A 15380-nucleotide genomic window follows, 5' to 3' on the forward strand; every position below is an offset into this window, starting at 1 on the left:
CAAATAAAATGATAATAATTCCATTTGTATATGTACTCTTAGTAAAGGTAAATATAACATATAATAACTCGTTCTAAATATTTGACATAATAACATTGAATAGACGATCATAATGTAGGATTTAGGTATACAGGTCAGTAACAATTAAATTGTCTATTAACGACTGAACATTTAAAATTTAATTTACTAACGCAATTTCATTAATTTGTTTACTTAAAATTTTAAAATCTTTAAAGTTTAGCCTGTTGTAACCTAATGTCAGCTGGCTTAAATTACGTTATTCGGCTTCACAATACACAGGATCAATACAGAGAATCAGGATAGAAACACGTATGGGGATTAACTTGCTAAATTGTTATTAACTAAAACAGCAAATACTCAAAATACTTAGGTTCTTATTGCTTTTCACTACTGTATTTAACCTCTGGACTCTAGCGCATCTGGACTAGGGATGCCGCAGACGTCTGCATCTGCAACCCCAACCGTGGATCATCAGCATATTTTTAAATATGTGCTTCCGCATCCGATATCCGAAACAATCGATGCAGAGTTTTTGCGGGTATCTACCTACGGTTGTTTTACAGGTCATGAAAAGTTCGTCGGGAGCAGTCCCACTAAAAGTGCGTGCCGAGTACTATCGCTAATCGCCAATCAGGGATCGAGAATTCGGCAGCGTGTAGTGCAGGCAACGGCCTGTTTGTTTTCTAAACAAAAATGATTTAGTTTATATTGAATTTATTAAATACTTTTTCATTCAAGATGGCCCAGCTCTATTCACATAAACATCACATTTTTTAAACTTTTAAGTATTATTAATAAATGTCGTAATATTTATATGGCTTCTACCTTTCATATCTCTGTTGTATCTTATATATCTTTTACTTAAATTATATTTAATTATCACCAAACCAACAAGAAACAAAATTTTTTTTTCACACATTTGCATCCGCAGCAGCAGATTTCAACGACGAAAAATTTGTATCCGCATCTGCAGATGTCGTCGTAACCCACAATTGCGGCATCTCTGCTTTGGACGTTGCTCAATGAGATAAAGTTTTGATAGGGTTGTCGCTCCAGGCAAAATCATCGTTCGAGAACGCGTAGACCATCCAGTAGAACAGGTTGAGAAGAACGAATGACGCCGGGAAGAACACTCTGGCAGCTCGATCGATGTGAGAAACGCTGTTGATGTGGCCGCGGCTGCCTGGAAGTTACGCAATTTGTTTAAATTAATAAATTTCCTAAATTATACTTAATGCTTTTGTAATAGATAACAATTTTGCTCTTCGATATTAAGTTGATAGTGAAGGTTAAAAAACGCATCAAAGAAGTTTCTATGAAGTACAATTTACGGTTCAAATCAGCTAGCATAGTGGACAATGCAGTGGCGGATTTGCCCTGAGGCCACCCTAGGCCTAGGGCGGTCAGATTTTAGGGGCGGCCAATCGTGACAAAAAATTCACTGATGGTAACAAGAAATAAGTCAAAGTACCTAAATATTTTATAGGCTCACGCACATTATGGCGGGCCCCACTGCACCGCAACGTATAACAATAATCTTCCTAAATCACTTTCTTACATTTTATTTATAAAATATAGATATGTCTACCATTAGGTATATGAGTGCTCAGAAAGGGGCGGCTGGTACTGACTACGTGGCGTGGGGCCTTGGGCGGCCAAGACTGCAAATCCGCCACTGGGATAATGGTTTGTTTTTCCCTCACTCTAGCTTTTTTTAATGTACTAGGAGGCAAACGAGCAAATCAGCCATTTGTTGGGAGGAGTTCATCGTCGCTCATGGACATTTATAGTAGGTACCAGAGGACGTTGCCCTGTCTTTGCCGTCCCTATTTAGGTACTTGCTTTTTAAAGAATTTTTTTATTATTATAATATCAAGTGACAAAACGAACAAGTGGTCTTACAAGCTACACGCCTGTCCATAACAGTTACAGTGCCACTCAGAGTTTTAAATCGCAACGAACTAAGGCGCACTGCCACTGCACCCGTTATCCTGAGACATAAGTTGACAAGTCTCATGTGCTTGTAATTTCAACAGCTGACATGTCATAGCCCAAAGGAAAACTTCAAGCATGGGCTCCCCCTTCCTCAGCTTGCAGGTTTGAAGAAGAAACTAACGTGATTCTCGCGTGGTCTTGCTATACCATGTGCTACTCCTTTGGCGGGACGTGCTACGGTGCGTCGCTTCCAGCCAGTAATACGAACCAGTGGGACGTTAATAACACCCACAGCAGGTGTAGTTTCACTATTCGTAATTTACCAGCTTCTCGCTGACGCTGCCGTCGGTACTGATCATCGCCAGCCAAGCAGTAAAGCAGTTGTCTCCACTTTGGGACGCGGTGTTCCGTCTGGGTGGTCCGCTCCATCGTCAACCTGACTGCGCCACCGTGCCCGGTCGCAGCTGGCGTCGTCGCTGGCATTTCGTCGCCTGAACAATTGCCTTGCACTGGTAACGAGAAGCTCTGGAATATTTCAAAGAAACATCTCTATAAAGTCGGGGTTATGTGTGATGAAGGAACAGAATGTATCTCTTGGACACTGCAGTTATGCATCTGATTTGTTTAAATATATTTTTGAGCAATCTGTAATTGAGATTGTAGCTGACTCTTGACTGCGTGCGGTGTAATTTGAAATATTTCTCAATGCCATGTGATAGATAGTGTAGTTTTGTTTTATGAAATCACAATTGTTATAAAAATAAGTAAATAAATAAAATAAATTACGTAATTAGTAACGGATCGAGCAGAACTTCGTCTCCGCACCGCGAGTTGTCTGGCGGCAAAAGCGTCGCCGCCCACTTCTTCGATTAATTCTTCCCATTCGGAATCGTCTATCACGATCTCCCCCGAGCCGACCTGCGAAAGTTCCACAATTAAATACTTTGTTTTTTTTTTAAGTTTGAGAATTCACAATTTTTATATACCTTTGGGAATAATCACAACTTTAAACAATCATTTTTGAACGTTTACGTGCGGAGTTTTTTCATTATACCTTGGTAAAGTAATGCACTCCGGCAAATTCCAGTAAAGTAGCTATGCAGTAGAAGAAGCTCATGAGCAGGAACCAATCCAGGGCCGTAGCGTAGCGAACTTTCGGAAGATCTGTCCGCGAGTCGAGACTTATTGTGGACAAGGTCAGCACTGTTGTGATCCCTAGTCCTACCCGGTCTGAAGTTGCCTGGACGAAAAGAAAGCGGACATTATATGTATAAAGTACAGCCTTGTTTATACCTATATAAATATAGATGAATTTATAGAAAGTAGGCATAATGTATCTACTAAATAGGTAGGTATACTGTTAGCAACGTTATTTTTATTCAAATGGTTAACCATGCAACGTAAGTTATAATTATAACATAATACTGCTATCATCATCACTTCCTTTTTAAAACAACACCATGTATATATTTTTTTATTGTGAATAAACAATTTGTGATATAATAATAATAATAACAACGCACACACTCAAGATAGCCACTAGAGAAACCCTGTGTCGCGGGTGCCATGGACACGCACGTAGACAATCACAAATTACACCCATGCTCACGAGAGAAATTAATGTAAGCCATGTAAATATTTCTCCCGGTCCGGGAATCCAACCTGGGACCTCTGCGTGGCAATCCGGCATGGTAACCGTTCGGCCACGGAGGCAGATATGTCATAATCGTTTATAATACTGCCCTCGTTTACAACGGAATTGCATTTTGTTGACTTTTCAGATATTGGCATCTAAAGTTTTTTTCCTTTGTAAAATGTCAATTACTCTGATTTTTCCTAACAATAAAACTGAAACTAAATAAGATATAAAAAAAACCCTTAAAGGGGGTTGCAGACGTCGTTTCGCTAATTTCAGATTTCGCACTTTCTTTTTTTTAATAATATCAAGTGACGGGACGAAAATCGTGCGCCTGATGGTAAGCTACACGCCTGTCCATAACAGTTGCAGTGCCACTCAGAGCTTTAAATCGCAAAGATCTGAGAGGCCCTTCCACTGCGCTCGACACCTTGAGACATAAGTTGACAAATCCCATGTGCCTATAATTTCACCAGCACCCTTCAAAACCGGAACGCAGTAATGCTCACATTACTGCTTTGCGGCAGAAACAGGTATGGTGGCAGTACTTCCCTGGACGAACTCTTTCACAAGGAGCTCTACTGCTACTAAAACTATACTGCTATTATAATAGTGTCATAATTAAAACTTGTGGAATTGACAAAACACAATTTGAAAATTCAACAAAAAAGTACTGATTGGATCTTATTGCCAATAATGTGTTTATCTTTATTTATACATAACACTTAATTATCAATTAAAAACGAGAATATACAGAATATTGGTTTCATTCAGTATTTTTTTGAAATTGTCAAATAGTGTTTCCTTCATTCCACAATTTTGAGTTACGACACTATAGTAATGGCAGTGCGATATGTCAATAACTCAATTTCGCTAAAAATGTCGAGTACGTTGTTTATGGGAAGGGGCAAATCTTAAAAGTGTTAAAAATTGATTGGTTACAAACGACGAAATGTTTTATATCCGACTGAAACGCCTTTTATTGGATAATGAACTTTAGAGGAATTTTTTTCGAAGAAATTGTAATTCATGTTCATTTATATCGTTTATACTATTAGTGTCATGGTGTCGATCATATTATTCCTTGACATGTATTATAAATTGTGATTGACGTCCTTTACTGACATAGCCCCCCACAAAGACCGCTCTTACCACAGACATATGTATGTATATCTAGATATGTCTGTGGTTCTTACGCCGCTGCTGCTGCTCGCATTCAGCGGGTTCTTCCAACTGCTGTAACTTTTGTTTATTCTTTTTCGTTGAAGAGTAGATTGTTGCGTATTCATTACCTCGCGATGTATCCAAAACGAGACCCACGAGAGGACCACGATGAGGATGCAGGGCACGTACACTTGTATGAGAAAATATCCCGTGTGACGCTGGAGGTTGAACGACACTTGCAGGACCGAGAAGTCACCTATAAATTTAATTTCTATAATGGTATTCGCAGAAAATGTCGTAAATGTTAGCATTAAACAAACGTTACTTAGTGAAAAAACGGCGTATAAAAGAAATAAGTAAATCGTTTAAGTAATTATTAAATTTTCATACCATTTCGATTTGTCAGCTCTAAGGTAGATACCTATTGTAAAATGGCTTAGTTGCATAAACATACTTAAAAGAATAAAAATATTTATTTATTTCTTTATTTTTGGCATAGCTACAGAATACATACTGTGAAGACGCTTAAAGTGAACATGCATTACAATAGGAGTAAATTTGTATTCCTATGACAGCCACGCACGGAATTTAGTAAAAGTGCTTACAAATTAACAGACTATTGAACATAATAAATAAATTGCACTTAAAATAATAGCAAAAAATCATGTTACACGTACATAAAAACAATGAGATTTTTGAATATCCAACATATTCAGCTTCTCCTTCCAAATATATATAAGGAATAAGTCCAAATCTTTAGAAAAGTTGTTATGAGCTCTGAACATGCGAAAAATAGGATCATTATATGAGACATTGTTAGTGGTACATGGCAGAGAAAAAGTTATTCGGGTACGTTTACTGCCAATCTTAAACGAGGCGTGGCTTAACATCTCACTTGAGTCTATTTCAAAGTTGATAATTTTAAACAGTGTGGAATAGGCCGGTATCATACGTCTGTACTGAAGAGGGTGTACCTTAAAATATTTGAGTCTTGCTTCGTAAGTATCCAATTTCCTACACATTCCGAACCGCTAGGTGCTCAAGTTCCGAAGAAATCGTCTTTGGATAGCTTCGATTCTTTCAATATGACAATTATAAAAGGGTGACCATATAAACATACTCTAAATTGCTGCGGACCAAGGAAGAACAGAGTTATCATACTGTTTGGGTTTTGGAATAGTTTTGTCACTCTATTAATAAAACCTAACATTCTGTATGTTTTGGCAACAATGTGGTGGTAATGTGTCGAAAAATTAAGTTTAGAGTCAAGCCAAATACCAGGATCAATGACTCTGTCCTGTTGCGTTACTTAGTTTCACGCCGTTTATATTGTACTGGTATTCGATAATAATCTTTTTGTGGTGAATGTGATAACGTGACATTTATTAACATTTAAGTATATATTGTTTCTTACACACCATATTATGAACTACTTTTGTAAATATTCGTTTTCCATTCGCCGTGCGAAATTTGTATTATATAATTTGGCTTCTACACACAATTTTCCCCGAAGTAACAAGCAATATAGTATATCGTCTGCTAAAAGGTAAAATCACATAAGTGACATTTTCCACAAAAAGTCTCCAAATGATGTACCTGTTGTAAGAAAATCACCATCTTTCTGCAGATTAAATTCTTATTGAGTTTGTAGTTTTTTTGTTATTGAGTTTCACGTGCAGAAAGACAGTGATTTTCCTACCATACCTATGTAAATTAAAAACTTTTTGTGGAAAATGTCACTCATGTGGTTTTACCTTTAAACAGACGATATTATATTCAAAAAATATATATTAACTTATTCACGGTTAGTATTTCATTTACCTGCTCACAATCTACAACGCATATACAACACTCGTAAGTGGTATTTGTGTATAGAGAATACATAGAAAAGTACTCAAGTAGAAAATATTAATGGAGTTCTTGTGTTAAGGTTTCATTCCCAATGTGTAGTAGCTATTGCTACACATTGGAAATGAAACCTTTTTTCGGGTCTAAATTGTCTCTTTACAGGGTCTGTAAAGAGCCCGTAAGTTTGGTTTGAAAACAAAAACAAATGTTAGATAGATAGATAAAACGTTTATTGTTACAAATATATGTACATAAGTAAACGATTTTGGTCCCCAAAAAATAGTTTTATTTTCAATGTGTCGCATCAAATCAAGTGGATAGAAATATTTATTAAATTCATATTGCGGATTGGTAGGGCGATGAATTTTTCATTTAATTTAATAATAAATTTGTATGAAGTTATTTATATAAGAAGATCGGTGGCCGTTTCCACGTCATTCATGTCGTCGATTTGAGCAAATGTAAAGTCCGTCGAGCGAAAAAGCCGATCCTTGTCATGTTCGGTGCTTTCAGCTAGGCATTATTTCGTGTTTGTTCTCGAAAAAAATCTAATCGTACTTTGTTGGTACAGAACCGAACTTGAGCTCTATTTTGATTGCCTGTTTACTAGACGACAAATAAAACGAGAGCGTGAATTTCCCCGTAAACATGACAGTTTAGGTGGATTTTGTAATTGCTAAAAGAATTTTGACTTTGACTTAGTGGCAAATGAAAAAAGACACGCAAGAAAAGAACAAAATACTGGCTTCAGCAGTCTATAAAGTATCTTTAATATTGTGAATGCTTCTGAGAGGCGCGGGACACATGAGGTACAAACCTGTCATGGCATTTTAGGTACTTCATTTGCATTTCTGCCGCGCTGTTTTGCGGCGTAATTAGGTACTCCGGTGGTACTGCATATACATTGGTTCGGTGCAAAGTGTACTCATGGCTCATGGGGAAACAGTCGTCGACATGTTTGAGTTGCTTGAGTGATAAAAAAGTTATTAGAGCTGCAAAAGTTATCCTACTTTTCTACGCAAATGCCATTAGCTCTCATTGGTATATCTAGCAAACTCTCGCAGTACCTACATACTTAACAAAGATATAGATAAATTATGCATTTCTTGTCAATATGTCTTTTATTGTAAGTTTTTGCATTTTATTGTATATATAGGCTTTAAGTAAAATATTTATACTAAATTGGTTATCTACTTTGTTTAGACTTGCAAGTGTGGTGTCTCTAACAAGAAACATTTATTCCATATTTTCCATGTCTGAGCCCATGTGTACGGAATCGTTTTAAGCGGTAATACGTATAAAGCTGCGAGGCGAGCGGGCGCGGGCGCGGCAACGGCTCGGGCGCGTCCGTGATTAGTGGGGATAAAAGCTGTTATGAGAGCAGAGCCGGGGGATCACGCTCGAGGGCTTTTTCGTTTACTGCCACCCATATTTATAACATATACACATCATGCAAGGTTCATTAGAATATTTAGTTCTACCAAAGCAAAAATAAATTATTGGATACAAGCATGCAATTAGGGTGAATGATGTATAAATTAGAACTTTACGCAGTATTTATTGTGTTACTCTAAACGACGCGACGGAATGTCCAATGGTGTAGTAAGATCGCGTTGTGGAGGCTTATGATCTCTATCTATTCAAGTGGGAGAGAAACGGGATGATACGTTTGTATGTAAAAATAAATAATTGCTTTGTGACAGTCATGTTCATGAGAAATTAGAAGAGCCGTAGTTAGTATGGATCCCTATCCATATTATTGTATTTGTACAGGCGGCTTAATAAAGGGTTACTTTTGTTAGAGCGTTAACAACTTCCTTTTTGCCAAATGAGTGGCTTAGGTGGGTAGCTACGACACATGTCGCAATTATTGGATGGGGTCATAATTTTTTTCCGAAAAGGGATCAATAAACTCTAACACGCATCACATGTATGTAATAATGACGAATGCACAGAGCTCATTTCCGCACGAACTGTCGGACTTTTCTGCAGCTCGTTGAAACAATATAGTAAAAATTCTGTTTTCCAGTGTATTACGTATGTATATTAATTTAATTAACTCGTTTGTCAGCTTAATTTATATCATCAGTTACCCTTAGAAGAGAATTAAAACAGAAGGATGTCCTTTGTTTGACACGAAGTGACATATTATGAGTAACTCTTACCACTAACAAAAGTTTTGACTATTGTGTTTCTTGCTACACTCTCGATAAGAAAACTATTATGAGCTCATTAGGGCATTAATCTCCTTACTATGTTGTACATTTGTTTAGTTAGAAAGATGCCATGCCCATGAGGGTTTCTCTTCATTACCTACCCGTCAAACAAAATTTTCTGTTCATTGTAGAGTCATAGTTTTTAATTATAAAGAAGAAGTTAAAATGACAAAGTAAGTAACACTTTCAATTCAATGATTAATAGTGATGTACTTTAGTAAATCTTACCTTCTCTCCTGGTGAACGTAAAGTTTCTGTACGGAAAGCTGATAAGGTCGAATTGTGATAGAGTCATCCCAGGCACGAAATTGACGCTCTGCGAGTTCTGCCACTGGTACACCAGTTGCTGGTTCGAGTACGCATCTGTGTCCAATTTACGATGTAATTGAAAAAATTGGTTTTCAAATAACGGAATGCAGTTCCATGAGGGCTCTCTATAAATATCACAAACGAACATGAACAAATAAAAGCCATCATAATAAGCACAATCACTCTAGTATATTTTCGAAGCGAACCTGATTTTAATTCTTTATAATGAACTACTAGAATGCCTTATTAAGTTGCTTGTTATTAATTTCGTTTTATTATTGTTATTGTACATTAATGTTGTACAATTTTCTTTTGAATTTTACTTGTAAAGACTTGCGTGTTATCATATTGAACGTTAGGAAAAGTCGTTTAGCAGGAGCTGCAAGTTATTCCTTTTCTTTAGTGGAGATCATTATAATAGGAACAAAATGGGCGATGCTTCGCGATTATCTTTTGTACACAATTCCAGGTGAAAATCTTGAAACGATACAAAGTAATTTTATGTAAATATCTTTCTGGTTTTCTTTGCGCGTCAATAGATTTCCATACATTTATAACCGCTACAGATTTTCGAAGCAAAGCTTCATGTTGAACAGAAAACGCAAAGTAAACGAAGGTACTCACAGCTTCCAAGAACAAGAGGGCATGATTGGCGATCCATCGGAAAATTCCGGAGTTCCATAGGGCATTTAGCTTTTATTGTCAACCTGAAAATGATTGGCGGTTTAATGGGACCGCTGCATTGTTCAGTATACATATATGTGTTTATATTTAGTAGAGATTGCTTGCTCCCTCTAAAATATTTTCAAGGAGATTTGAGAGAGAGATTGGTAGGATTAGCTAAATGGACCCAAGCTGTTAGTGTTGTCGCCGGTAGGCGGCACGACAGGCGGCAAGCGAGCCGGTCGGAGCGCTCTCTGAATTGATATAAACCGATTAACAGTCGATTGTACCCTCGTATCGTTACGCGAGTAAGTAAATCGTGAATCCAGAACCAATTTCTAGCATTGTTCAAAAATTCAGTTTGTAGATCTGTGGATTTATTTGAACGCACTGCAACGGATTATCATACAATGATATTGGCTTATGAAAAAGTGATTTTCTTAGGCTACTTTTGTTTTCTCTTGTGTCAATGTAATTTATTTAGTGCTTAAAGGTATAATTTTAACGCAGTATTTGTGTTTAGCCAATTATTTCTACTTAGTAAAATATACAAATATTTGACGAGGTAGAATACTACATCTTTTTAATTAGGGCTTTGGCAGAACAATGGCGTCGGCTACGTATTCTCATACTCGTAGACCCAACGATTTACCATATATACCATTTTGACATTCCCTTTTTTAGATAGATCTTAGATATCTTAAACAGAAGCTAAATTAATTATTATCAGAGTAAAAAAAGAACAAAAAAATACGCTATTCACCTTACAACAATGCAAGAAGTGTCCTCTTAAAAGCAACAGCAACGCAGTTAAAGATATCGCAATTAGTGCCTACACATATCGTTGTACTACTCTGTATGGGTATTATTTTGTGATATATTATTTTTTGCAATGAGTCCATTGAATAATGTACTGAATAATAAATAATACGAAGTATATTTAACAAACTAAGTATGTATGTTTTTAAGTTTTTTATATTAAATGTCACGATGTTTTGACCACAATTATATTCAATTCTTTTTGTGAAATTACTCCACTAGTTTGTTATAATTATTAATACAAACTTTATATTACTGAATTCGAACCAATGTCTTCCAGCAAACCGTGCCAATAGCGTCTGGCAATTAAGCCACGGAACGAACTAGCGAACTTAAATTTATAAAGTTATGTCTTTTCGTTAGTCTATGTGCTTGTTGTAGAACTTTCTTTTTGGCTTTTAATGACTATTCCGCCGTAGCGCCATCTGTGACTCAAATTTATGATTCTCCTATACACAAAGATATTAATTATCGATCGAGTAATTTCGTTCCTAGAATCTTTAAACCTCTGTTTTGAAAAGTTGTTATTTTGCAGATTATTATTATTTAAATTTAGAATGAATTGTATAATTGTATATATAGGTTTATTCAAAACGTATTTAAGAAAGAAATATAAATATGATATACCTACTAGTAAAATAAGATCTATTCCTTGTTATCAACGTAAACGAATGGATAAATCAGCAATGTATATCTTATAGATCTGTTAAACGAAATCAAGAGCTATCTTCGTGCGTTATTGTCGGCACGCGATGGAACTTAGATCGATCAATTCAATCGACGATAAAATTACCGCCTTAGTACCAGGAGAGGTAACCCTGCGATTGCTTTTCGTGAGCGTTGACGTAAATTTGGTTGTTCTCACGTTTTGTTTTGTGGGTGGTTGTACTATTGCTATACCAATACAGGTATTCCCATGTCGGTAAAAGGTAATCTATGACATACTCGATCGAATATCAAGAACAAATGTTTTTAATTAGGTAGCCATTTATGACTATTTACGTAATAACCAATTAATAACGAAAAATATTGTTTTTTATATATATGAATTATTAATTTTTGAAATGAAATTTATTTAAATACGCACGTTAAAAAACAATCGAGCTATTATAAGTAAAGTAAAAGTAGATACTTATAATAAAAAATAAGTAACTGATTCCGTACGCAAAAGGTTACCAGGCTGAACTGCCACGTAGAGGTTTCGGGTCGGGGTGAGTTTGGGTGTAATTTGTAGTTGTCCTAGTGCGGGGCTATAAGTGTTTGCTTTATTATTATTAATATAATATCAATACATTTAGATTCAACTTGCATAAAGGTCAACATTCTGAAACCGAGTTATATATACAGTCTAGTACAGTTTTTGAGCTCTACCGAACTTAAAATTTTGATATCTCTAAAAAATTGCACTGTACACCTAAATACTGTTTCGTTGTCAAATACTAAAATTCTAGATTTCGAGGGCATAAATATCAAAACTTAAAATGAACTAGAAAAGCTAGAGCCATTTAAGAACAAGTCATATGCAAGCAAAAGCGTAAAGGCCATCACTTTTTGTTTCTTCTCAGCGTTCATTATTAGCACATAAAGTGAAATAATTTGTTTGTAAGTAAAAAAAAAGTGAAAAAAACGCGGGAAACTTCGATTTTGGCGGTCGTGTTTTCGAGTTTTTATTACTGAAAAATTAATTTATAAGTGATCAGACGACTTATTTTGTTTTATATTGTATGCAAACAGTTATTTAGTTTGTGTTGATAGTTAGTTAGTGTAGTTCTTCTGTGTAGGTAAGTTTTTTATTAAATATTTTGATACAAATAAACGTGAGTTGGTTTGATATTTATTCTATATTTATGCTATTTTGTTTATTTACATCTCATAATTCCTCGCCTGATACATTTTTCCCTTTTTCTCCAATTTTCAAATCCCGTTTCCAAATTACATTCCATGATATAAAAGTTTCCCCGTTTTAAAAACATGTCAGTCAAAACACTCTGTATGTGGCTAAAACGCTCACCGCGAAAAGCCAAGAGAAATAAGAAAAAAAGTGGCCTTTTCCCGTTTAGAAGTTACCTACTTTGGTGCACATACAACAATGATAATTTTGTTTATAAATGTTTTAAATAATAATAAGAATAACGAGAATGAACGTTAAATAACATTATGTTGCCATTCAGTAGATATCTACTAATAATGTAAGGTCCCTTATTTAGTCACAAATAAGTTTTCTGATTCATCGATTGATATTGAAAAAAAAACTGGAATAGTATAATTTTGTTACACCTTTCTAAAAGTAAAAAGATTACTAGATTAAAGTATTGTTTCTTGTAGTATTTTTCATAAAATATTTATTAATTAGCAGTACGACAGTTTAACACTGAGAGTTCGTTGTAATTATTATATTACATAGATATTTTGATTCTGTTGACTGTTGGTAACAAATAAAAAATAGTTTACAGTAACAATTTTAGCTTTATTATGAAATGGCGCCAATAATTATTAAATAATGCATGCAATAAATGAAAAAACTAGTGTAAGGTAATAAGCGCGTGAACTAAATGCCACTCATTGTTCATGAAATGGAAAAAAGGATAATTCATTTTTCTCTACTATTTACAGCAAGTTCAACCTCAGGTGATATATTCAGTTTTATGTACCTATAGTTAGTTTGTGCCCAAGAATTGCCATAATTTTATGTGAGACTTATATGTGCCACTTACACCTTAAATCGTCATATTATTTTTTACAGCGTGAGGTGTAAAGGACATAAAATGTTCTTTTAATGCAGTGTAAAGTACATTGATTTCTAAAATACAGGTTTTTTCGTAATAGTAGGTAACCTGCTATAAAATAAAGAATTGTTAGATTTTTCAAAACGCCTATAAGTTCAAGAAACAAAAAGTTATAACACTTTTTCTGAAAAAGAAGACGTTTTTTGTTGTTTTGTCCTTTACACCAATTAAGTTTAAAGGTATCGATATGTATATTGGTCAAGTTTTAACTGAGCACCCCATGTTAGGCAAGAGTGTAACGTGAGAGCTTAAATTAATTTTGAATATGTAGACCAAGTTTAGTCACTGTCATGAACTTCAGATAAAATATAAATAAAAACGTTTAAATTCGTGCACTGTCACTATAATTAATAATAATCATAATTATCTAATTCATCGATTTAAAAGTCAGCCGTTTAGGAACGTATTTTCTAACCTACAGAGCCGTTATATAATGACGCTCTGATATAAAAGGAAGTAGCATTCCGCAAATGCAAATCTTATTCTGTATTCCGTAGTACAAATATCTGCATAATGTCTGCCGCTATAATCTTCTTACGTGTGTTACATCATCTAAAGAAGGTGTAACTTACGAACATTCAGTTAACATGACTATTCAGATAAACTCACTGTGGCTTCAGGTATTTTTAAAGACTGTTTTAAGATTCAAGATTGGGCTCTCTTGACTTGTATAAAATGAGATTTTAAGGCATTGAATGTAATACAGTAGGTAAGTAAAGGCAAGCAAAACGTAAATAAGTAATATTCAAAGGGGCTGCAGTTTGCCGCAAAAAGTCGACCTTTTGATCCGAGTTGATAAAGATGATGTGAATTAAGGTTGAGTTATTCATTCACTGCCGCTTCTAGTATTTTAAACTTACTGTGCGTTTCAGGTTTTACAGTCGCAGGTGGCGACATCCGCACATTGATGTATTTGTAAACGCGAAAGTGGTGCGGACATTTCTGTTTTGCAAAAACATAATGTGTTTGGTGTTCTTGTTATTTAGCGTTAGTAATTTGCAACCAGTTATATTATATATCATTTTCATTTCTTGTTTCGTTGCAATACTATGGCAGTGTTGTTCGCGTAGCAGATTATGGGGGTTTTTGGAGGAAGGGAACGGACTTCTTTCAATGTCTACAATTAAACATGGGTTCCAGCATAATCCCAGATTCATCAAGTTCGAGTAAAGCAATTTCTTAACCAATAAGTAGAAAGAAGGTGTCTACTTACCGCATAGAGTACAAAATATCTCCATGTTGACTAATGCGTAGCAACTTATTCGGCACTGTGATAGTATGTACATAAGAGTGCTTTCCATTGTAGAAGTAGGTGTCTGGTCGCCAGATCCGCTCCAACATCTTGATGGAAAGTGACAAGGAACGAATGGGACCGAGAAAAGAAAGCCTCGTGTCGCGCCAGTATTGCCTGAAGTAACAATCCATGGAGTAATCCTAAAAGAGAAGTGTTCACTAGGTTTTGCTTACGCAAATTGCACAGGGCATGCAACGTGCTCAAAAGATTTATATCTGTATTATATTTCCTTGCTTACCATATCAAGTTCAGAGACCGGTCCCATGCTTCTTATTAAGATATTCGTTTGTACAACTGTGGGATATCCTAAAAAAGACACATTGTTACTAAATCGTATCCTATCATCACCATCATCATATACAGCCTGACATCGTATCCTATACCGCATACAAAAAAAAATAGAGGTTACCTTTTCCATGCGTAGGCAGTTGAGAATTCTCGTAATTCTTCAAAAGGTTCTCAAGCACCAACGTGATATTTTTCGACACTGCATCGTTAATGCTCCTCTTAAAGTCTCTCTTCCACACGTTGTTATTTCCGACGTCGTCGTACGTCGCATTTATGTCGTTCGAGAGCAGCAACTCGTCGGTTCTGTCGTCCCAGTAGTCGTGGTTTGAGTCATTTTGAACGTTAGCGAAAACAATTTGGCGAGTGTCTTGTGCGGTTTCGCCGCGGGACTTCAAGGATGT

The 15380-nt window shown here is 35.7% G+C and overlaps 1 protein-coding gene across 1 annotated transcript; it reads right to left on the reverse strand.

The window, feature by feature from the left end:
- Window positions 1–878: 878 nt before the first annotated feature.
- Window positions 879–15117, reverse strand: LOC113225673 (gamma-aminobutyric acid receptor alpha-like). Its single transcript, XM_026458053.1, has 10 exons — window positions 15101–15117; window positions 14930–14997; window positions 14611–14831; window positions 9754–9836; window positions 9049–9183; window positions 4885–5012; window positions 3011–3196; window positions 2782–2874; window positions 2280–2481; window positions 879–1204 (listed from the first exon to the last, which is right to left on the reverse strand). Exons 2-10 carry the CDS (start codon window positions 14954–14956, stop codon window positions 1041–1043), a joined length of 1239 nt encoding a protein of 412 aa, XP_026313838.1. The 5' UTR covers window positions 14957–14997; window positions 15101–15117; the 3' UTR covers window positions 879–1040.
- Between the last annotated feature and the right edge of the window lie 263 nt (window positions 15118–15380).

The sequence above is a fragment of the Hyposmocoma kahamanoa genome, unplaced genomic scaffold, assembly GCF_003589595.1.
Source record: "Hyposmocoma kahamanoa isolate Upper Pololo Valley unplaced genomic scaffold, ASM358959v1 169, whole genome shotgun sequence".
Taxonomy (NCBI): Eukaryota; Metazoa; Arthropoda; class Insecta; order Lepidoptera; family Cosmopterigidae; genus Hyposmocoma; species Hyposmocoma kahamanoa.

Excerpts from the sequence above, each read along its gene's own strand:
- LOC113225673 (XM_026458053.1), bottom strand. The coding sequence starts at position 14,956 with ATGGGACCGGTCTCTGAACTTGATATG. Across the intron at positions 2,482-2,781 it reads TTGCCGCCAGACAACTCGCG|AGCTTCTCGTTACCAGTGCA; the intron begins GTGCGGAGACGA and ends GAAATATTCCAG. Across the intron at positions 1,205-2,279 it reads GCAGCGTCAGCGAGAAGCTG|GCAGCCGCGGCCACATCAAC; the intron begins GTAAATTACGAA and ends CGTAACTTCCAG.